This window comes from Mustela nigripes, chromosome 4 (assembly GCF_022355385.1).
Source record: "Mustela nigripes isolate SB6536 chromosome 4, MUSNIG.SB6536, whole genome shotgun sequence".
NCBI lineage: Eukaryota > Metazoa > Chordata > Mammalia > Carnivora > Mustelidae > Mustela > Mustela nigripes.
Genome location: NC_081560.1, coordinates 166,053,284 through 166,074,884, shown reverse-complemented (window position 1 = coordinate 166,074,884; position 21,601 = coordinate 166,053,284). Strand labels below are relative to the sequence as shown.

General features: G+C 48.2%; 2 protein-coding genes across 2 annotated transcripts; both read left to right on the top strand.

The window, feature by feature from the left end:
* Positions 1 to 240: 240 nt before the first annotated feature.
* On the top strand, positions 241 to 20,847 carry ACTR1A (actin related protein 1A). The gene is made up of 11 exons (XM_059398450.1): positions 241 to 378; positions 12,153 to 12,217; positions 12,538 to 12,613; positions 13,357 to 13,482; positions 14,266 to 14,390; positions 15,607 to 15,823; positions 16,995 to 17,087; positions 17,669 to 17,843; positions 17,932 to 17,993; positions 18,802 to 18,842; positions 19,014 to 20,847. Exons 1-11 carry the CDS (start codon positions 331 to 333, stop codon positions 19,114 to 19,116), a joined length of 1,131 nt encoding a protein of 376 aa, XP_059254433.1. The 5' UTR covers positions 241 to 330; the 3' UTR covers positions 19,117 to 20,847.
* LOC132015374 (iron-sulfur cluster co-chaperone protein HscB-like) lies at positions 4,246 to 5,065 on the top strand. The gene has a single exon (XM_059395922.1). The coding sequence runs from the start codon at positions 4,290 to 4,292 to the stop codon at positions 4,995 to 4,997; it is 708 nt and encodes a 235-aa protein (XP_059251905.1). The 5' UTR covers positions 4,246 to 4,289; the 3' UTR covers positions 4,998 to 5,065.
* Positions 20,848 to 21,601: the final 754 nt, after the last annotated feature.

Below are 21,601 nucleotides of genomic sequence, written 5' to 3'. Positions count from 1 at the left end.
GCATGCAGTGTGAATTCCTTCAAAGGAACCAGATCCAGGCATGCAATGCAGCCATCAATCTGCGTGCCGGTCTACTCATCCACGGAGACTACAAATCCCAGGGTACTATGAGTGGAAAGTGACGCCCTGCTCTTAAATTAGGCGGGGCTCCAAAGCGCCGGGCGCGTTAACTCTGGTGCAAGGCATGCTGGGGGTTGTAGTTTTTTGAAGGCGAGGTCGGGCCGCTCCCTGGACGCCCTGTACCGGCGGCTAGACTGCGCATGCGTGTCAGTGGCGTTAGCAGCGGACCCGGGTGGCAGTTCCTTCCTTGGAAGGAGAGATTCTTCTGCCATGGAGTCCTACGATGTGATCGCCAATCAGCCTGTCGTGATCGACAACGTGAGTTGCGTTTTTCCTATCTCTAAACGGATTTATTCTCTGTTCCCCAAAGGGATCGCTTCCCGGGTTTCGGCCTGGGCCACCGGCTCTTTGTCACTGGCCCAGCCTGTCAGGCGGGTTCAGCAGCTGCCGCCTCTGTCCTCCCCTCACCCGTAGTCCGCAGACGGGGCGGCTAGCCAGCAACCATGTGATAGAGAACTTTGGGATGGATAAAGGGAAGGGCTGTAGTCCGAGCTGGGTCTTTGGGCCCTTGGCTCGAGGGGCCTTAGCCGTTCTGTGAGCGCCGGGCGTCCGCCCCCTCCCCAGTTTCCAATAACTCTATTGGCTCTCTTGGCTGTCCATCTTGACCGATGACCCCGCCTCTGGGCCTTGCCGGATGAGAGCAGCCCTCCGCAGTGATTGGCTTGCGCCCCCGCCGTTCTTCTGGGCCGCCATAGTGTTTTCGCTCTCTAAGGGGTGGGCGGGTGCACAAGAGCTGTAGGGATTGGTTTCGGGAACTCAACATTGGAGCAGCCTGACGGGCTGGGGCCCGCCCTCGGGTGGAGAAGGGCTAAGTTTCCTTCGGTCCCCAGCCGGGCGGGGTCTTGGGGGGTGTATATGGGTGGGGCTTGGGAAGCTGGTGCCAGAAATGGCTATAGGATTATTTCTATGATTATAGATTACAACGTTAATAAAGATCCAGAAGAAAAGAGAGTGACCAAGCAAGCAGGGAGGTACCATCTCTGGAACGCTTAGTAGCTGGGGGAAAAAATTACTAAACCTATTTGCCAGGCGCTCAAGTGCTTGCAGGAGGATTTCACGTACATTCGAATGGAATCCTCACAAAAACTGAGGGGATAGTTAAGGCAGGAAATTTGATCCTCGTTTCACAAAGGAAAAAAAACAAAAACAAAAACCCCGAAGCACTAAGAGGTAAAGTGAGCCCAAGGTCACACGGTAGAGGTGACCTAAAACCAGTGCTTTATCCGCTATTCTTCTTGCTCGTAGCCCACGCAAGTGCATCAATAGTGATAAATGGAAAGAATCTAAATAACTGCTCTTAATTTGGGCGGACGGTGACTGTTGTAAAACAACTGCATTTCTGTCTTCCACTGAAAGGGCTCGTCCCGCAGAGATTGGTTGGTACCAGAGGGAAAACTGTTGAGGGAAAACTGTCAGTTCTATCCGTCCTAAGCTGTCGGATTCATTGTTGATCCGCCCTTGGGACCTTGGGCGTGTTACAAGGTGCCTTCGTTTGCATCATCTCGTTTAAGCGTCAGCTCTGGTAGGTGGATAGGCATCACTGTCCCCTGTTTATGCAGGAAAGTGAACCTGAGAGAGGTTAAGTAACAGTCAGTATGCAAGTCCCCTGTCTTAGAAGTTGAGGAGCCAAGACTCAAATTAAGATTGGGTTCCAAGTTTCTCATTTTTTCCAAGGAAAGGTGATTTTTTGTTGTTGTTAGCTTTCCTTCTCTCCAGAGGTATAGCTTCTGTCTTGAAAAGCAGAAGGATGGGGTGCCTGGGTGACTCAGTGGGTTAAAGCCTCTGACTTTGGCTCAGGTCGTGATCCCAGGGTCCTGGGATCAAGCCCTGCATGGGGCTCTCTGCTCAGTGGGGAGCCTGCTTCCACCTCTCTCTCTCTGCCTCTCAGCCTACTTGTGATCTCTGTCTGTCAAATAAATAAATAAAATCTTAAAAAAAAAGCAGGAGGATGAGACACCTCATTGAAGGAGGATTTTTGTTTTGTTTTGTTGTTGTTTGGTTGGGTTTGTTTGTTTGTTTGTTTGGTCTCCCTCACTGGACTGTTAAATGCTTGGGGGGAAAGATAGCATTCTTTCATTTTTTTATTACTCTAGCCTTCCCACCTTCCTTCACACACATAACACCTATGGCCTGGCACCATTATGTGCTCAGTAATTGTTTTTTCATTGGACTGATGGATGGGTGGATGGGTGACCAAATATCACAGTAACAAAGATATCCCTAAATAAGTAAAGGTTTGAAGTGGGGAGGGATCCTAGTTAGTTACTGCAGAGGGTTAAGTAGGGCTTCTTGTTCTTGATTCGATTTTCAGAGAATACTTCATCCAGTTTGTATGTACTTCATCTGTGTTTTTCTTAATTTTAAAAAGAAAAAAAAATAGAAATTAACTAGTTCCTGTTTCCATCAGCAAGGCAGAAGGAGCAGTCTGTCCATCCCATTAGATCCTTTGATTTTGGAATGTGGAGGCAGGAGTTCCATCTCCAGCCATTTTCTTTAATGTCACTTAAGCTAATGCTTTTTAGTTTCTCCTTTCTCTTTCTCCATAGTGCATTTGAAATGCATCAAAGCCGAGGTTTATTTTCAGTTTTAAGATTTATAGAATTGATTTGTTTATTTTCTCTGGGAAACATTTTTTTTAAAGATTTTATTTATGAGAGAGAATATGAGTGGGAGAGAGAGAGAGCAGGAGCAGTGGGGAAGGGCAGAGGGAGAGGGAGAAGCAGACTCCCCACTGAACAGGGAGTCTGATATGGGGATCATTCCCAGGACCCAGAGATCATGACCTGAGCTAAAGGCAGTTGCTTAACCGACTAAGCCACCCATGTGCCCCTGGGAAAACATTTCTTTTATCATCCCAATAATTAGGCCAAAAGGTGAAGTGAGAGAAATTCTCCCATTAGGATTTACTGAACATCTGCCACATGTTTAGATCTGGAAGCTCAGGTAGTTCTTGCTGTTTGACATTTAGAGATTTTGTTTTGTTTCGAAGTAAAAGATGGATAGGAAAAATACCTTGAAATATCTGTGAGAATAATGTGTATCTAGCAGACTTAACTGCTCCATAGTTACACATTGCTACAACTTTATTTCTGGGCGAAGGAGAGTGTAATTAAAAGAAAGAGGAGGGGGCGCCTGGGTGGCTCAGTGGGTTAAGCCGCTGCCTTCTGCTCAGTTCATGATCTCAGGGTCCTGGGATCGAGTCCCGCATCGGGCTCTCTGCTCAGCAGGGAGCCTGCTTCCCTCTCTCTCTCTCTCTCTGCCTGCCTCTCCATCTACTTGTGATTTATCTCTCTCAAATAAATAAATAAAATCTTTAAAAAAAAATAAAAATAAAAATAAATAAAAAATAAAAAGAAAGAGGAGGGATGCCCATGTGGCTCAGTCAGGTAAGCACTGAACTCTTGATTTTGGCTCAGGTTGTGATCTCAGGGTCATGAGATCAACCCCTCACTCGGGCTCTTCCATCAGCAGGGAAATTGGCTTGAGGTTCTCTCCCTCTCTGTCTGCTTCTCCCCTGCTCACATGCACACAATGCTCTCTTGCTCTCAAAAAAATAAATAATCTTTTTAAAAAAAGTGCGGGGGAGAACAAAGAAATCAGGGAAAAGAGGGAAGAGCCTCATTATCAGTTCACAGCCTTTCTTCCTATTCTGGAACCAAACCAATTCATGAGAATTTAATGAGGGAAATGCAAGAGGAGGTGCACATGTGTGCAGTTTAATGACAACGATAAAGTGATAGGTATTTTAAAAAACTGAATACAAGTCATTCTTAAAAAAAAAGCAGGAGGTATGTCCTGACATATAAAGGTATGTCATATGACATATAAAGGTATGTCATAGATAGTAATATAAGAGGAAGGCAGCTCCCAGGCCACATTTTGATGACTATGACACTTTGATTGGAATACTGTGTTTATTCTGAAGCCCAAATCTTTGCTGAGATCTCAAAGGTTAAGTTCTGTCCTAAAATGGATCAATGTTCTGGTCAATCTTAAAACTGTCTTTGTGACTATTGGGGCCTAAATGCTGGAATAGTATCAGATCTTTTCAAGTTCATCAATAAACTAAGTAAGTGTCACTGTTTGAGGGGGGGGATCTTATACTGCTTTAGCCCACCTTTTTTTAAAAAACGAGATAGTTGGACCGCGGCGACATAGGCCGCGGCCAGATGTGGGGCAGGAGAGCTGGCGCCTTGCTCCGGGTGCGAGGCCTGTGGCCGGCAGGGGTCCTCGGAAGGAGACCGCTAAGCTGCAGTGCTGCGTCTCTGGCGGGAAACAGTTCCCCCCAGTGTTGGAACTGCGGTGGCCCAGGGAGCCACATGCGTGGGGACGGGTTCTTCTGTCCACAGTGCCGCGCGCTGCAGCCACCTGACCCCACTCGAGATTACTTCAGCCTCCTGGACTGCAACCGTGCCTTCAGAGTTGACACAGCAAAGCTTCAGACTAGGTACCAGGAACTACAGCGTCTTGTCCACCCTGATTTCTTCAGCCAGAGGTCTCAGACTGAAAAGGACTTCTCAGAGAAGCATTCAACCCTGGTGAATGATGCCTATAAGACCCTTCTGGCTCCCCTGAGCAGGGGACTATACCTTCTAAAGCTCCATGGAGTAGAGATTCCTGAAGGGACAGATTATGAAATGGACAGGCAGTTCCTCATGGAAATAATGGAAATCAATGAAAAACTTGCAGAAGCTCAAAGTGAAGCTGCCATGAAAGAGATTGAATCTATTGTCAGAGCTAAACAGAAAGAACTGACTGACAATGTGAGCAGAGCTTTTGAACAAGATGATTTGGAAAAAGCCAAGGAAATGTTAACAAAGATGAGATACTTTTCAAATGTAGAAGAAAAGATCAAGTTAAAGAAGATTCCCTTCTAATGATTACTAGTTTAAAAGTTTCAAAAATAAAGTTCTTGTATATTTCAAAAAAAAAAAAAAAAAACGAGATAGTTAAACATGCAGGAAATTTCAGAGAAGTATATAACTAGCACCTACACAGCACGTGTTTACCACCCACATTTACTAAATGTTGACATTTGCCATGTTTGTTTCAGGATTTTTTTTTTTTAAGATTTTATTTATTTATTTGACAGAGGGTGCACAAAGCAGGGGAAGCAGGCTCCTAGCTGAGCAGGTAGCCTGATTCGGGGCTTGATCCCAGGACCCTGGGATCATGACCTGAGCTGAAGGCAGATGCTTAACCAACTGAGCCACCCAGGCGCCCCTGCTTCAGGATCTTTTTTTAGGAAATAAACATTACAGATATAATTGAAGTCTCTTTGTGTACCCCTCTACAATCCTGTCCTTTTTGTCCCAGAAGTAACCTCAGAAGCAAACTATCATCATAAATTGATGTGCTCCTTTCCATTCGTGATTTTGCAGACATAGATATTTTATAGTGCATGTGCAGTATTTGTGTTTTGAATTTTTAGTTAAGTGCTGTCCTCTTATTTGCCAGCTCTTTTTTTTTTTTTTTTTTTTTTTAAGATCTATTTATTTGAGAGCGAGCCAGCATGCACAGGTGGAGGGGAAGAAGGAGAGGAAGAGAGAAACCCAAGCAGACTAACTGTGTTGAGCCCAGAGCCCAACAGAGGGCTCCATCTCACAACCCTGAGATCACAACCTGAGCCAAAACCAATAGTCGAATGTTTAACCAAGTGCCCCACCAGGCACCCAAACTTCTTCCTTTTATTATAGAAAATGTCAAATATAAACAAAAGGAGAGGAAGAACATAACAAACATCCACATATTCATCACCTAGCTGTGACACTTATCAACTCCTGGCTAATCTTTTTTTAACTCTATTCCCACCTACTTCCCTCTCCCATACTGTGGGAGTTTTTTGTTTGTTTGTTTTTTTAAAGATTTTATTTATTTATTTGACAGAGAGAAATCACAAGTAGACGGAGAGGCAGACAGAGAGAGAGAGAGAGAGAGAGAGGGAAGCAGGCTCCCTGCTGAGCAGAGAGCCCGATGCGGGACTCGATCCCAGGACCCTGAGATCATGAACTGAGCCGAAGGCAGCGGCTTAACCCACTGAGCCACCCAGGCGCCCCACTGTGGGAGTTTTTTAACTTTTTAAAAATTTATTTATTTTTTAATTTAATTTAAATTTTTTAAGATTTTACTTATTTATTTGACAGAGATCACAAGTAGGCAGAAGAGGCAGGCAGAGAGAGGGGAGGAAGCAGGCCTCCCTGCTGAGCAGAGAGCTCAATGTGGGGCTCGATCCCAGGACCCTGGGATCATGACCTGAGCCAAAGGCAGAGGCTTTAACCCACTGAGCCACCCAGGCGCCCCTATTTATTTGAGAGAGAGCATGTAGGCAGGGGGAAGGACAAAGGGAGAGAGAGAATCTCAAGCAGACTCCACCCTGAGTGTGGAGCTCAACATGGCGCTCAGTCTCACCACCCTGAGATCCTGACCTGAACTGAAATCAAGAGTGGGTTACTTAGCCGACTGGCCCACCCAGGCACCCCTTTAATTTCTTTTTTAAGTAAGCTCTGTGCCCAGTGTGAGGCTTGAACTCATAACCCTGAGATCAAGAGTCGCATGCTCTACTGACAGAGTCAGCCAGCTACCCTCTCCCACACTGTTTTAAAAATATAATCAGGGGAAATATATAAAATCAGGGGTACCTGCGTGGCTCAGTCGGTTAGGCATCTGCCTTCAGCTCAGGTCATGAACCTGGGGTCCTGGGATGGAGCCCCATGACTGGCTCCCTGCTTAAGGTATCTGCTTCTCACTCTCCATCTGCCTCTTCCCCCAGCTAATGTTCTCTCTCTGGACACATGCTCTCTCTCTCAAATAAATAAATAAAATCTTAAAAAAAAAATCAATATACTATTATCAAACCTAAAAAAATTAAGAATAATCCCTTAATGTCATCAAATGCCCAGTCAATGTTCAAATTTCACAAATGGTCTTAATTTTTTTATTATTATTATTATTATTTTATAATTTGTCATCAGCTCTTGAGATCTGCTGATTCACTTAAGTCTTGTTTATTTTTTAAGATTTTATTTATTGGGGCGCCTGGGTGGCTCAGTGGTTTGGGCTGCTGCCTTCAGCTCGGGTCATGATCTCGGGGTCCTGGGATCGAGCCCCGCATCGGGCTCCCTGCTCCGCAGGAAGCCTGCTTCCCTCTCTCTCTCTCTCTCTGCCTGCCTCTCTGCCTACTTGTGATCTCTGTCTGTCAAATAAATAAATAAAATCTTTTAAAAAAAAAAAGATTTTATTTATTTAATGGGGCACCTGGGTGGCTTAGTGCATTAAGCCTCTGCTTTCGGCTTGGGTCATGGTCTCAGGGTCCTGGAATCGAGCCCTGCATCGGGCTCTCTGCTCAGCGGGGAGCCTGCTTCCCCTTCTCTCTCTGCCTGCCTCTCTGCCTACTTGTGATCTTTCTCTGTCAAATAAATAAATAAAATCTTTTTTTAAAAAAGATTTATTAATTTTGAGAGAGAGAGCACACATTAGTGTTAGCAGGGAGAGGGGCAGAGGCAGCAGAAGGAGAGAGAGCTCTCAAGCAGACTCCATGCTGAGCTCAGAGCCTGAAGTGGGGCTCAGTCTCACGACCCTGAGATTAGAACCTGTTGAAATCAAGAGTTGGACACTCAACCGACTGAGCCACCCAGGCGTCCCTGATTCACTTAAGTTTAAGAGACACTAGAATTAGCTGAGGAAATGAAGTCAGTATATTTATTTTTTGTCACATTGTCACTTGTGATGTGATATTCAACCTGTTGGTTGTCGAACTTCAGCAAGAATCCATCCCCAGCTTGCTGGAAAGGATGAAGGGGAGAGGACTTACAGAGTTCCCTGTGTAGTTGTGTGTATTTTGAGAGCCCTGGATGTGCTTCACACCAGGTGAGGTGCTCTGAGGGTAAGAAAAAAAACCAGGTACCACGTGGAAGGAGAAACATGAATTAGTCTCTGGGAATGCCTTGAATAGGAGTTTCGAACCCAGTACTTGCAGAAGCCAAGGAGGAACATAAAAAGGGGGAGGAGGAGGGTAGCCATAAAGAAGGCATGAGGACTCTGGAAAGTGCCTTGAGTGGGCCTGACCAAAGAGCCAGCTGCTTTTCACTTCCAGCCATTTGCCCCCATGTAGGAATGGAGACCCAGTGTTGCCAGATTTTCTGCTTTTGAGAGAAATCAGAAAATTGACAGATTGTATATGCAGTCTAATTTAAAAAAAAATTTTTTTTAAGATTTCATTTATTTTTTTGACAGAGAAAGACACAGCAAGAGAGGAAACACAAGCAGGGGGAGTGGAAGACGGAGAAGCAGGCTTCCCACCGAGCTGGGAGCCTGATACAGGGCTTGATCCCAGGACCCTGGGCTCATAACCCAAGCCAAAGGCAGATGCGTAATGACTGAGCCATTCAGGGGCCCCTGCAGTCTAATTTTTAACTCTTGGGAGTTAATTTAAAAGTAGTTTGTAGTTTCAGAGACAGAAAATAGATTTCATGGTTGCCGAGGACTGCTTGGTGGGAGAGGGCAGGTAGGACGGAGAGTGCCCGTGAAAGGATACAGTTTCCGGGACGACGAGGAGGTTCTGACATTTCATTGCGGTGAGGATTATATGACTGTGGCTATACTAAGAACCACTGAGTTATACACCTTAAGTGGGTAAATTATATGGTAGTGAATTTTATTTCAATAAAGTTTTTTTTTATAAAAAGTGGTTCGTAGGCCAAACAAAATATGTCTTCGTGCCAAAATAGGCCCTCAGTGCCCTGGGACCTGAGACTCCACCTCTCAGCATCCTTTTCCCACTTGTAAAATGGGAGATGGGGAGGCTCCTTCCCAGCTTATCAAGAATAAGCAGCGGTGCTTAGGTGAAAGGTTGCCCAAGGCACATAGTCAGCAGGTCCTGGGAGAGCCTGGTTGAGGGGTTTGCTGTTTGCCTGCTTCAGAGGGGCTCCTGCATGGCTCAGTGGGCTAAGCCTCTGCCTTTGGCTCAGGTCATGGTCTCAGGGTCCTGGGTTGGAACCCTGTGTTAGGCTCTCTGCTCGGCAGGGAGCCTGCTTCCCCCTCTCTCTCTGCCTGCCTCTCTGCCTACTTGTGATCTCTCTCTCTCTCTCTCTCTGTCAAATAAATAAATAAATAAATAAATAAAATAAAAAAAAAAAAAGCTTTAGAAAGAAAACAGTTGGCCATTGGTGGTTCACAACAGACTTGAGTCGTCAGATCTCAAATATTTATGACAAAACTATTTTTCAAGAAGGCTCTCTACAAGGCACTTACTTACTTGGCTTTGCCAGAGTGAATAACAAAGAGAATGGAAGCTCATTTGCCAGGTACATAGTTCCTAGTTACAAATGCTATTAAAGAAATGGACAGGGTCCTTCTATAATCCTGTGGTGGCGAGGTTTTAGCAGAAACGAAGCGGCTCAGCAGCCTCCCCCATCCCCACTCAGTCTTCACCCAGTTGCTGGCGGGGTGAGACCGCAGAGACAAGCTGGGTCTGGTTCTACCGCGTGCCTCATTCCCGACGCTGCCTTCACCTTTCCTGCACCGCCTCTGCCCAAGGCTGCTGCTGTTCCAGCCACCTGCTCAGGCTCCATACTTGAGGCTTCACCTACCAATCATTTGAGCTCGGTTTTAATTTTAGGCAGCCCGCATCTGTTTGAGTACCCTCAAATGCCAGAGACTGCTGATACATAAAGTCTCTGAGCTTGAGGCACTTGGGCTGAAAATGGACAAAAATGGAAACCATAAATTCAAACAGATAGCAGAAGGAAATGCAGACTACCTAATGGTACAGGTAATGGTGATTTTGTGAAATAATAGGAAGGGGAAAATTAATTCCAACAGGGGATTATCCTTCTGGAGGACGGCAATGATATTAGAACTGGGTCTTTAGGACACCTGCGTGGCTCAGTCGGTTAAGCATCTGCCTTCGGCTCGGGTCATGATCCCAGGGTGCTGGGATCAGGTGCCCCATCGGCCTCCCTGCCCGGTGTGGAGTCTGCTTCTCCCTGTGCCCTTCCCCCTGCTTGTGACCTTGCTCTCAAGTAAATAAATAAATAATCTTAAAAAAAAAAAACAAACAAACAAACAAAGAACTGGGTCTTTATACTCTTACTGGGAAGGACAGAGACGAAGAAATAAACCTAACATCTTTATTTGCCTTGTCACTCAGACTCTAGTCTGATTTTGCTAGTAAACTCAAAATTAAATATCCAGGGAAATCATCTTTTCAAAATATCTAGACTCTGAAATGCAGGTCTCATCTTTACTTGTTTTCAACCTCTGCCAGGAGGTCCAATTAGTCTGTTGGCATCACCACGCCCAGATGAAGGCTATGAGCAATTATTGGAAGCTTGAGCCAACAAGTTCCCGCAGTTCTCCTGTGCAGTGCTGTTCTCACTCCTCATGCCCCTGTCCCGGAGCCCTGGGGCTGCAGCAGTGGTTCTCCCTCTTGCCCAGGCCCTCAGCTCAGTTTACAGCTGCACCTTTTCCAGGCTCCTTGCTGTTCTGCCCAGGCCGATGAGTTTGCACATTGTCTCCTGTTTTCTCTCTTTTTTGTTGGCAGAGATTCCTGCTATCTTAGAGAACTGCCATTCCTTGTGCTTTAGCTACTTCTTCCTCCCTCTGTCTTGCCAGAGTCAAGCACTAGGATGGCCTATCTAACCACCTCCCCTGCCCACCCACCCACCCCAACACACATACATACACTTCTCTTGTAGAAGAGCAGGAATAAGAGAAAGGAAACCAGGGGTGTTGCAGGGAAGCCTTTGGTGCAAAGATAACCTTGGCTATTTAGCATCTCCTGATGTGTTTACTACCGCTTGCTGCATGGGTTCTGGAAATATCACTCTCCACCCCAAGAGAAGGGGTCAATAGGCAGCAGGAAAAGGCTTGCGCCTATTATATGTGCAGCCGCAAACCGTGTTGGAGTGGAAGGGTGAGCTTATCAAATGTGGTAGTAGGAGAGTTCAGAAGAGAACAGGCTCTGTCCGCAAGCAGTAGCAAGCCTCGACGTCATGGCTAGAGACATTTACTTTGGTTGGGCCCTAGGTGGTACCAGAGATGTTGACAGAGAAGTCACATTCTCTTCTGACACCCACCCAATTTACCAAGGATTGAAGCATCAGGATTGTAATGTTGGGTCTCTTGTTGGGTGATGCTTTAGAACTTCCCTGCTCTTTACCAGCAGGAGACCTGTGAGTAAAAGAAAGCACAGTAAAAAAATAAAATAAAATAAAAAATAAAACCACCACAACCCTCCTCCCACAGACCATAGAGCTTTGCCCCTGCAGTACGAACCAGACAATTTATGTTCCATCAGAGTCAGCTTCAAGCCTGGTGGTGTTCACGGTGGTGTCTGTCCTAGACACCCTGGAGGGCAGAGAGAGTTCAGGCCTGAGTTGGGAAAGTAGGTCAACAGTGTCCCATGTGGTTTAACAGAAAGAATCACATTTTTCCCACCCTGGTTATGTTCCTGAACTTGGCTGCTTTGGTGATTCTAGGTACTTTTCTCTTCCCTCGGGTTTTCTCTTTTTCTTCTCTTTATTAGTATTATTTTTGATTCCAGAAGGAAAGCATGGTCAATGTAGAAAAGTCAAAGAAGGGGCACCAGGGTGGCTCCTCAGTTAAGCATCTGCCTTCAGCTCAGGTCATGATCCCAGGGTTCTGGGATCGAGCCCTGCATCTGGCTCCCTATTATTCCGGAAGCCTGCTTCTCCCTCTTCCACGCCCCCTACTTGTGTTCCCAATATCGCTGTGTCTCTCTCTGTCAAATAAATAAATAAAATCTTTTAAAAAAGAAAAGAAAAGAAAGTTCAAAGAATGACAAAAAATCAAGTAATACTTTGAGTATACAGTGAAAGTATACAGGAGGGAAGTCCCACTTCCCTCCTGGAGGCATGTGTACCCTCTACAGATGTTCATGCAAATGGACATATTATATCCAGATATAAGGTCTCTTTTAAATAAAAGTGAAGCCATACTATGCATACTATATGATATATATCTCTTATTTTTGTCATACTTCTGACTTCTCTTTCTTTCTCCTCTCTCCTCAGGGATCTGGTGTGATTAAAGCTGGTTTTGCTGGTGATCAGATTCCCAAATACTGCTTTCCAAACTAGTAAGTAATTCTGTAGCATAGTCGGAAGCTGGGGAGGCTTGTCAGCTTTGTTTTGGGGTCAGCCCTCCACCTTTTACAGAGAAGGATCTCTGATTTGGGTCAGAAATATACAAATAACTTAAAATAATACATGTTCATTGTAGAAATCGCGGGCAATGCAAAAAAGTAGATGAAAATCAAAATGAACTTTAACCTCACTCCTGAGAGAGAATGACAGTAGAACTGGGTCTGTTTCTTCCCATCCAAGCATGCACATCTGTACAGCCTTCCGTGTTCTGTCGTGAAATGAAAAGTAATGGTCCTCCTGCTCTCTTTTTTAGTGTGGGCAGACCCAAACACGTTCGCGTCATGGCCGGAGCCCTTGAAGGTGACATCTTCATTGGGCCTAAAGCCGAGGTAACTCCCAGTTCTACTGAAGAAGCCTCAAGCCAGCAGAGGACCTTCGTTGTTCCCCAAAAGGGCAGTGGGACAGCCATGAGTAAAAGGAGCAGTTTCCTCTTAAAATATTGCCTTTGGCCCCCTCATCCCAGGTCTAGTTGGTTCATGTCTCCCAGGAGCAGCCTCTGGTTTTAGAGAGGAGATATCTGGAACCGCACTTGGGGAGAGAGAGACCAGTTTAAAAAACAGGGCTTTTGCTTTCTTCCGTATTCTGTCACTACCTTGCCAATGGCCAAATTGGCTAGCTTCGTTATTTTTTGGCAAAAGGGATTCAGGGGGAGATCCTGGCTGGGATACCCTGGGGATGAGTTAATTAGCACCACTCGGAGGAACCATGGGCAGCTTCTAGAAGCAGACCAACAGAATCATTGTTGTCAACCTTGGGGGCAAGTGCTGAGGCCCAGGGGTGAGAGCCAGGAGATTTGTATCCTGGGGTCAGACCATGAGGAGGGTACCTCCTGTCACTTGCCATAAGGACACTGAGGGGCCATGGAAATGCAGAAGCCCTCTGCCCTGCTGGCTAATTGGACAATGAGAACAGTTTGCAGCATACAGTTTAGACACGAGGCAAACGGGAGCCTAACTTCAGCCCTGGGTGAGGACCATGCAGTGGCCACTCCTAGTCCTAGAGGAGTGGGGGCCCCCTGGGCCACCTAGCTGAGAAGCTGGCTGCCGCTGCAAGTCCTGCTCTCTGCCCGCAGGAACACCGAGGGCTGCTGTCCATCCGCTACCCCATGGAACATGGCATCGTCAAGGACTGGAACGACATGGAGCGCATCTGGCAGTATGTCTATTCCAAGGACCAGCTGCAGACTTTCTCTGAGGAGGTGAGGGTCCCGGGAGCGGGGTGTACAGAGCTATGCAGAGCCACTGCCCCAGAGAGGAGGAGCAGGGAGATCGCTGCCAGAGTGTTGGACTCTTGCTGGGCCACCAAGCCTTATGCTCCTCAGACAAGTCTGTCCCTAGTCTACACACAAGTCCTATGACGGAGAATATTATCTCCATTTTCCAAACAAGGAAACAGAAGTTCAGGAAAGCCAAGGAGTCTTTCCAAGATCACTAGGGAATAGAGTGGGAAAGCTGGGACTCAAACCCATGTCTTTCAGACTTCGGAGCTTATACTCTAACTTCTAAGGAAATAACTCTCAGTGCACAATAACAAAGGAAGGTGGATATTAGACATACAGCATTTCCAGGGGAGGGATATGTTTGGTTTTCAAAAATACCTTCAATATTTAAATTTAATTTTGGAAAAAAGTTTAAATAATTATTTTTAATATAAGAATTCCAAATTTAGATTTAAGCAGAATCTGGACAATTAGAGGCATACAGTAGATACAGGAGCTTATGTAAGAATCTTGGGGACAAGGAGGGGAGAAAGTGGGTAGAGGCGAGGCCAGAACGAGACTTTTAAAGGGGCATGAATTTGGAAGGTTGACACATTGGCTTGTGCAGGGGAAGTTGGCGGGCCCAGCTTGCCTTTTTTTGGTGGGGAATTCACAAAGGTCCCCCCAGCTTTCTAGCCCAGCACACAAGGGCTTCTGCCCTGGTGCTGATAAAGGGTAGAAATCTTGACTTGCCCTGATTGCCCTCTGGGCATCTTTCACCAGCATCCTGTGCTCCTGACGGAGGCGCCTTTAAATCCACGGAAAAATCGCGAACGAGCGGCTGAAGTTTTCTTCGAGACCTTCAACGTACCAGCCCTTTTCATCTCCATGCAAGCTGTGCTCAGCCTGTGAGTAGCTGCCTGGCTGGCTACCCTGGCCTCTTGAGGGCAGAATGGAGATGCGTCTCCTAGAGGCGGGAAAAGGGAATATTGAGACTGTGTCCCATTCTTGCTTCTCTTGTTCTTTGTCTTGGCGACTGGGTGCCCAGGGCTCTCCACTCTGCCTGCTAGGAAGGGCCATACACTGCTACAGTTCTTCCCAAAGGCCCCCTAATGTGTTCGGATGTTTATCCAGTGCCTACTTGTATAGACGTTATGCCAAGCTGCTGACAGAGCTGTGATGGAAACACCACCACGGGGTCCCTTTTCTCACACCCCTATCATCCCTGTCATGCTCCCAGCCTGCCTCATCCCAGGGTTAGGTGTAGGGCCGAGGGTGAACACTGGTGATCCGCAGGCAAGATGTGTTTGATCCCATTGAAAAACTGTGAGCCAGCATTTTAACTAGATTTCCGGGGCACCTGGCTGGCTCAGTTGGTAGAACATGTGACCCTTGATCTCAGGATTGTAAGTTCAAGCCCCACATGAGGCATAGAGTCTACTTAAAAAAAAAAAATTGGGAGATTTTTCTATCAAAATCTAAACTTTCGGCTTTTCTCAAAAAAACTGGGATGATCTAGCAGTGCTGGGCGCATTTCTATAGGACAAAAGTCAGCTGGAGCCAAAGTAGCCGCTGCCACTTCCAGTTGAGTTTGCAAGCCTGACTGCCACAGCCCACTCTGTTCCCTGTTGTCTTCCCAACATGAGGGACTGTCCGTTGCTGTTTCTCAAACAGCACAGGTTTTTCCCCATCGTATCACAGAAATATGTCTATACTCTTGACAGCTACCACCTGAGAATCTAGGAGGCCATGTGAGGAAAAAGCGAGTTTTTTGTGGAAGTGAAAATATTCTTATTTTCCTTTACTCATTTACCTTTCCTGCATGGCCCCTGTAGACATTCGAGGTTTTTCCTCCTGTCTGGAAAGTGGAAACTGCCCCGTAGGCTGGGTTCCTGAAGCAGTCAAAGGCAGGCCATCGCCTGTGATTGAAGGAGGCTTAGCTCCTTTCCAGGTTTTTCAGGCTTGCTTATGCTCAGGCTTCCTTAGTACTGCGTCCAGTCTAAAGTTCCTAGAGAAAGGTAGGCTTCCGCTTTAGTTTAGCTGACTTTGAACTCTAAAACAAAATGAGTTTCTTCCCCAGATGAGGAAGCAGGGGTTAGTGACGATTTGCCCCCTGTGCTTCAGTTACGCCACAGGCCGGACCACAGGCGTGGTGCTGGATTCTGGGGATGGTGTCACGCATGCCGTGCCCATTTATGAGGGCTTTGCCATGCCCCACTCAATTATGCGCATTGACATCGCTGGCCGAGATGTGTCTCGCTTCCTTCGCCTCTACCTGCGGAAGGAGGGCTATGATTTCCACTCATCGTCCGAGTTTGAGATTGTCAAGGCCATAAAAGAAGTGAGTGCTGCCCCACACACCCAGGGATGGGATGGGGAATGGGAACAGGGCAGCCAGGACCTCTGTGACCTGGAGTAAAGAGAGGCGAAGCGCCAGTCCTGAGGGGTCTCTGGTCAAGCTCTGTTCTCCCCACCCAGGCCTCCTGACTACCTTATGATGGGGGGCTGAGTGGGGCTCACACTGATGGTCCCTGTCCCCAAGTGCTGCCATCTTGTGGGGGAAAGGGAGATGCTGTTATTTCTTAAGCTGGGTGATGGGTATACCAGTGTTTATTATGTTTTTATAACTTATATGTTCTTTTGTAAAAGAACACATGTTCTTTTACATCCTTAAAGAAGTCAGAATACGGTTTTCTTTTTCTTTTTTTTTAAGATTTATTTACTTATTTGATACACAGAGATCACAAGTAGACAGAGAGGCAAGCAGAGAGAGAGAGGAGGAAGCAGGCTCCCCGCTGAACGGAGAGCCAAATGAGGGGCTCGATCCCAGGACCCTGGGACCATGATCCGAGCCAAAGGCAGAGGATTTAACCCACTGAGCAACCCAGGCGTGCGCCCCCAGTTTTCTTTTTTTTTAATGAACATTTTTGTTTTTGTTTTAAGATTTTATTTATTTATTTGCTAGTGAGCGAGCAAGAGAGAGTACAAGCAGGGAGAGTGGCCGGTAGAGGGTGAAGCTGGCTTCCCACTGAGCAAGGAGTCTGATGTGGGGCTCAGTACCAAGACCCTGGGATCATGACCTGAGCCTAAGGCAGACGCTTAATTGACTGAGCCACCCAGGCAGTGGGTAGTAGTTTCCTTTTAAATAAACTAGATCCTCCTGCCACTCATGGCTCTAGGGAAACCTGAGCTGGGTAGATGGGACCCAGAACCACAAGTAGTAGAAGGGAAAAAGAAGCCTAAGTCTGTACTAAAATTGGGTTGTGGTCTCAGACCCAGCTCCAGAGAGCCAGTTTCCAAGCCTGCCCATGAGGAAGATGAGCAGGTAGGAACTTGAATCCTAAGTGCCACCCAGTGAAGGCCGACAGAGGCCACCCTGCCGTGCTCCAGGGCAGGAGCTCTGGGGCCCTTTAGGGCAATCAGCGTGGTTGGCAGATGTCTGCAGCAACACTGGGACTTTGACCAGGTAGGCCTAGGTTTCCCACCTGCCTGACTCATGCTCGGTCCTGCAGAGAGCCTGCTACCTGTCCATAAACCCACAGAAGGATGAGACTCTAGAGACGGAGAAAGCTCAGTACTACCTGCCTGACGGCAGCACCATTGAGGTAGGTCTGGATCTCCCTTCAGTCCCCGCAGGTCCCCAGAAGCTCAGGGCCCCAACAGAACTCCCCAGGGGAAGACTGGACTCACATGCACCAACCCTTTTACACCCTCTGCCTGGAGCCCTGGAGCTCTTGAATGGTACTGTCTCCTGCAGAGCGAGGCGTCAAGGGGTTTGGAAGAAGGTGGTTAGTGCTGTTTATCACTTATCACTTTGGCACAGTATAGGGTGAGCTACCTCTTCCTGGACCTGCATTAGTAGGAAGAAATTTCCATGAATGAATAAACCCATGAATTTATTATAAGGTCTCTTGGCTGGAAAGTCCCAGAGCTAGGATTAAACATAAGAGCTTCCTCTCTCTGGTTTCCCAAGAGCTCTCCTTGTCCCTTTTTGTTTCCCATTTGTTCCCCAGAGTTTTGTCTTGGTGTTTTGAGGCTCGGCTCTTGACATACCAGGTCTCCCCTGAGCCTGGCCTTCCTAGCCGCCTGGTCACTAACAGATGGGCAGAGGGACCTCTTCCACTGTCACTCCTAAAGGCACCTCAGCCCTGGGCCCAGCCTCTGAGTTTGCCCCCCCACCCTGCAGATTGGTCCTTCCCGATTCCGAGCACCTGAGCTGCTATTCAGGCCAGACCTGATCGGAGAGGAAAGTGAGGGCATCCATGAGGTGCTGGTGTTTGCCATCCAGAAGTCGGACATGGACCTGCGGCGCACACTTTTCTCGAACATTGTCCTCTCAGGAGGCTCCACCCTGTTCAAAGGTTGGTCTTTGCTCTTGGGGCCCATTGCCAAGGAAGTTTCCAGGTGCTCAGAGAATTGACTTGAGATTCCCCTGTGCTGCCTATTCAGGTTTCGGTGACAGACTACTGAGTGAAGTGAAGAAACTGGCTCCGAAAGACGTGAAGATCAGGGTAGGAGCATGGTGGGGGCTGGGGCTTCATGGAACCGGGCCTCCCCTCTGAGGCTAGACAATTCCCAGCTTCCACACTGACCTTGACGTCTATCAGAGGGGAGAACCCATTTTCCTTTTCCCTCCCAACAGAAGGGGGCAGTTCTTTTTTTTTTTTTTTTTTTTTTTTAATTTATTTGTCAGAGAGAGAGCGAGCGAGAGCGAGCACAGGCAGACAGAGTGGAAGGAAGAGTCAGAGGGAGAAGCAGGCTCCCTGCGGAGCAAGGAGCCCGATGTGGGACTCGATCCCAGGACGCTGGGATCATGACCTGAGCCGAAGGCAGCTGCTTAACCAACTGAGCCACCCAGGCGTCCCGAAGGGGGCAGTTCTGATGCCCTGATGGCACAGGCCGCTAGGCTTGAGGGTCCCACATATAGTCTTTCAGAGAAACCATAATGTTGACACATTGACTCCTAGTGCTCCCTCGTGACCAGTCCACCATCTTAGTGCCTCCTGAGGGAGGCTAAATGAAGGAGTGTGATTGCTGCCATGGAGTCTGCTTCCGATCAGCCCCAGCAGAATCTTGTCCCCTGACAGCCCCAGCTTCTCTGACAGCTGTAGATACATAGGGCTGCTGGAAATCTGCTCCTCCAGATGAGTGTCGGGCTGGCCACAGTACCCCCCAGAGAGGCCACGGGGTCCAGCAGGGACATTGTGTGAAATGCATCCACTGCCTTGGGCATTAAAATTGGCCATAAAGATGAGCATTGGACGGGAAAGGGACAGGAGGGTGAAAGTCTCAGAGTCCTCTTTCCACCTACCCTTTCAGATATCTGCACCTCAGGAGAGGCTGTATTCCACATGGATTGGGTGAGTAGTTCTCCTGGGAATAAGAGCGGAACAGGAAGTGAGGGCATCATTATCCCTCACCACCCCATCCCTTTAAAGCAAAGCCTTGACTGCTTTGGCCCCATGGGGCCAGCTCCACAAATACCTACTTTCTCCCTCTCACAACATTCCTTGGGATTCCCTCCACTCCAGGGGCTCCATCCTCGCCTCCCTGGACACCTTTAAGAAGATGTGGGTCTCCAAGAAGGAATATGAGGAAGACGGTGCCCGATCTATCCACAGGAAAACCTTCTAATGTTGGGACATCATCTTCACCTCTCTCTGAAGTTAACTCCACTTTAAAACTCGCTTTCTTGAGTCGGGAGTGTTTGCGAGGAACTGCCTGTGTGTGTGAGTGTGTGTGTGGGTGTGTGGGTACGAATGTGTGCGCATATGCAAGAGCCCTGTGGCCCCGGGGATCCCAGGGCCCAGAAAGGACGATGAACTACCCATGATGGCAACGGCCTGAGGCCTGGGGTTGACCACTAACTGGCCCCCGACAGGGAAGAGTGCTGGCAGAGGGCTCCACTCCTTCGTCAGCTGGGCCTTCGTCTGGCTGTGTGGGACTACGTTTACTACCATAGGGAGACAGAGAGGGTAAATCCCGGGAGACCTTGCTGCTGCTCATCCTCGGCTGGGCTAGCCCCACCCCGTCCCACCCCCAGGGTGCCCCGAGGCCCAAGGCAGCCGCTGCCTCCCTTGCTCGTCCTTCTGCTCTCGATGCCAGTTTTCATGGACTGAGGACTGGGGCCGAAGTTGAGTTCTGTCTGGTTTTGTTGCAGTTTGGGTTGGGGAAGGCTGGGAAAAGCACTCCAAGAGCTATTATTGAGACTCTGGGGTCAGGAGACGGCAGGGGGCCCTCCACCTCGCCTGGGGACCAGGACCACACTGGGCATTTGAAGAGGCAGTAGTGCTATACTTCTGATGGGTGGCAGAGTGAATGCTCCAACCCTCAGCCCCTGTCCAGGGGGTCTCGGGAGAGCATCAGGAGCCTATTGGCCCCAGGCCCTGTTACTTGCTTCTCATCCATCCTTGGGCAATGCCATCTTTAAACAGTTTTATTTATTGACGTGTTTGTTCAGTATGGGACTGGAGAGGGAGCTCACCGCCTCCTGCCCACCAGTCACCCTGTTCACACTGATGTTTACAGCACCTCGGTTTAGCATAGTCCGGGGCCCCGCCACTCCCTGTTAACAGTGAACTGACAGTATCCACAGGCCTCAGGCCTATTTAGGATCAGAGGCTACATTCAAAGTCACTACCACCAGCCTCTTTCTTCCTCTTCCATTTGCTCACTGCCCTGGGATCAACAGGCTGGTTGCCAGTTGGATTTTTTTGAAACAGGAGGTAGAATCACTCTTGGCAGAGGCCTCTAGCAAAGGAGGGGTATTGGGGATCCAGCCCCCTTAGGACTGGAGAAAGAGCTGCCATTAACCAGGTTGCCTTTTCCCACTCTAGCTGTGCTCCCCCCCCGGGGGGGGGGGGGGACAGGGGGCTCTAGGTTGTAGAGGTGACAAGGCCCCAACTGGGCTGATTTGTGCCATTCTTAACTTTGGACTTCTGTGTTAAAGGAGGGTGGGGTCAGACCAGAGTGCCAGGCGCTGACAGGCTCATCTCCCCTGATCCAGTGGGGCCAGGTGCCTACCCTGGACTAGGCTGGCCTAGCAGTGTCCAAAGGCTCTTTAGCCGAGATGGTGCAAAGCTGGGGTCAGCAGATCTTCACCGGCACCCTCACCTGTGACACCAAGACCCGCCCCAATCCCAGACTCCAGGCAGCCTTCTCCCCCATGCCGTCCAACGACCAAAGGCCCTGCCAGGTATGGGCCGCAGCAGCAGGTGTGTGTGAAAGCGATGTGGCGACCCACGGACTGCAGAGTGCTTAACCAGCTCACCTCCCTTCTCCTAGCCCAAGCCTGTCCCTTGCACAGACCACGTTGCCTGGTGGGGCCCAATGTACTTAAATAAAGTCGTTCCAATAGACGCATCAGCTGGGCCTCTTTCTCTGATGCTGGGTGGGAAGAGGAGCTGTAGTCTCTGAATCGAAGGTGGTGATTGGGCCTTGTGTGTCCTCTAGAGGGCACTCTTGTACCAGCCAGACTTGGCCAGCCCTTCACCCAGGTCGCAGCTGGTCGCAGCCTGTCAAGTGGATACAGGAAGGTGTTGTTCATGCCAAAGCCCCAATTCAGGAACTGAAGGTCCCAGCCCTGCACATACACTAAAACCCATGACTGAAACTACCTCAGATGAGGGGAGCACCTTTTGACATCCGTGAAGTCAGAACTTCCACATGGATAAGAAGCTCAGGAGCTTAAAATGTAGTTCCTGGGGCCCACACTCAGATATTCTGATTAATCAGCTCTCCATTTTAAACCTGGTGGGGGCGATTTCCAGGCCCTTTGCAAATATTAACTTATCTGATCCTCCCAACAACCCTGCGAAGTAGATATTTTTATTACCCACTTTGCAGATGAATTAGAGCCACAAAAAGATTATGTAATTTCCCAAAGCTCTGCTGTTTATCAACTAGGATTTGAATCCAGGTAATACAGACCTAGAGCCTAAAGTTTTAGCCACTATACATATCCTCAAAAACCACTGGCCATAAGCAGTAGGTCCCAATCAAGTGGGACATGCCTGGCAATGTCTGGAGACACTGGGTTGTCACCACTAGTCGGGAAATGCTACTGGCATCTAGGCAGAGGCCAGGGATGCCACTTCAAATATTCATAACGAAGAACTAT

Bases quoted from the DNA above. Each gene is read 5' to 3' on its own strand.
- LOC132015374 (XM_059395922.1), top strand. From the start codon at position 4,290: ATGTGGGGCAGGAGAGCTGGCGCCTTGCTCCGGGTGCGAGGCCTGTGG.
- ACTR1A (XM_059398450.1), top strand. From the start codon at position 331: ATGGAGTCCTACGATGTGATCGCCAATCAGCCTGTCGTGATCGACAAC. The intron at 17,994-18,801 runs GTAGGAGCATGG...CTACCCTTTCAG, and splicing joins CGAAAGACGTGAAGATCAGG to ATATCTGCACCTCAGGAGAG. The intron at 18,843-19,013 runs GTGAGTAGTTCT...CCTCCACTCCAG, and splicing joins CTGTATTCCACATGGATTGG to GGGCTCCATCCTCGCCTCCC.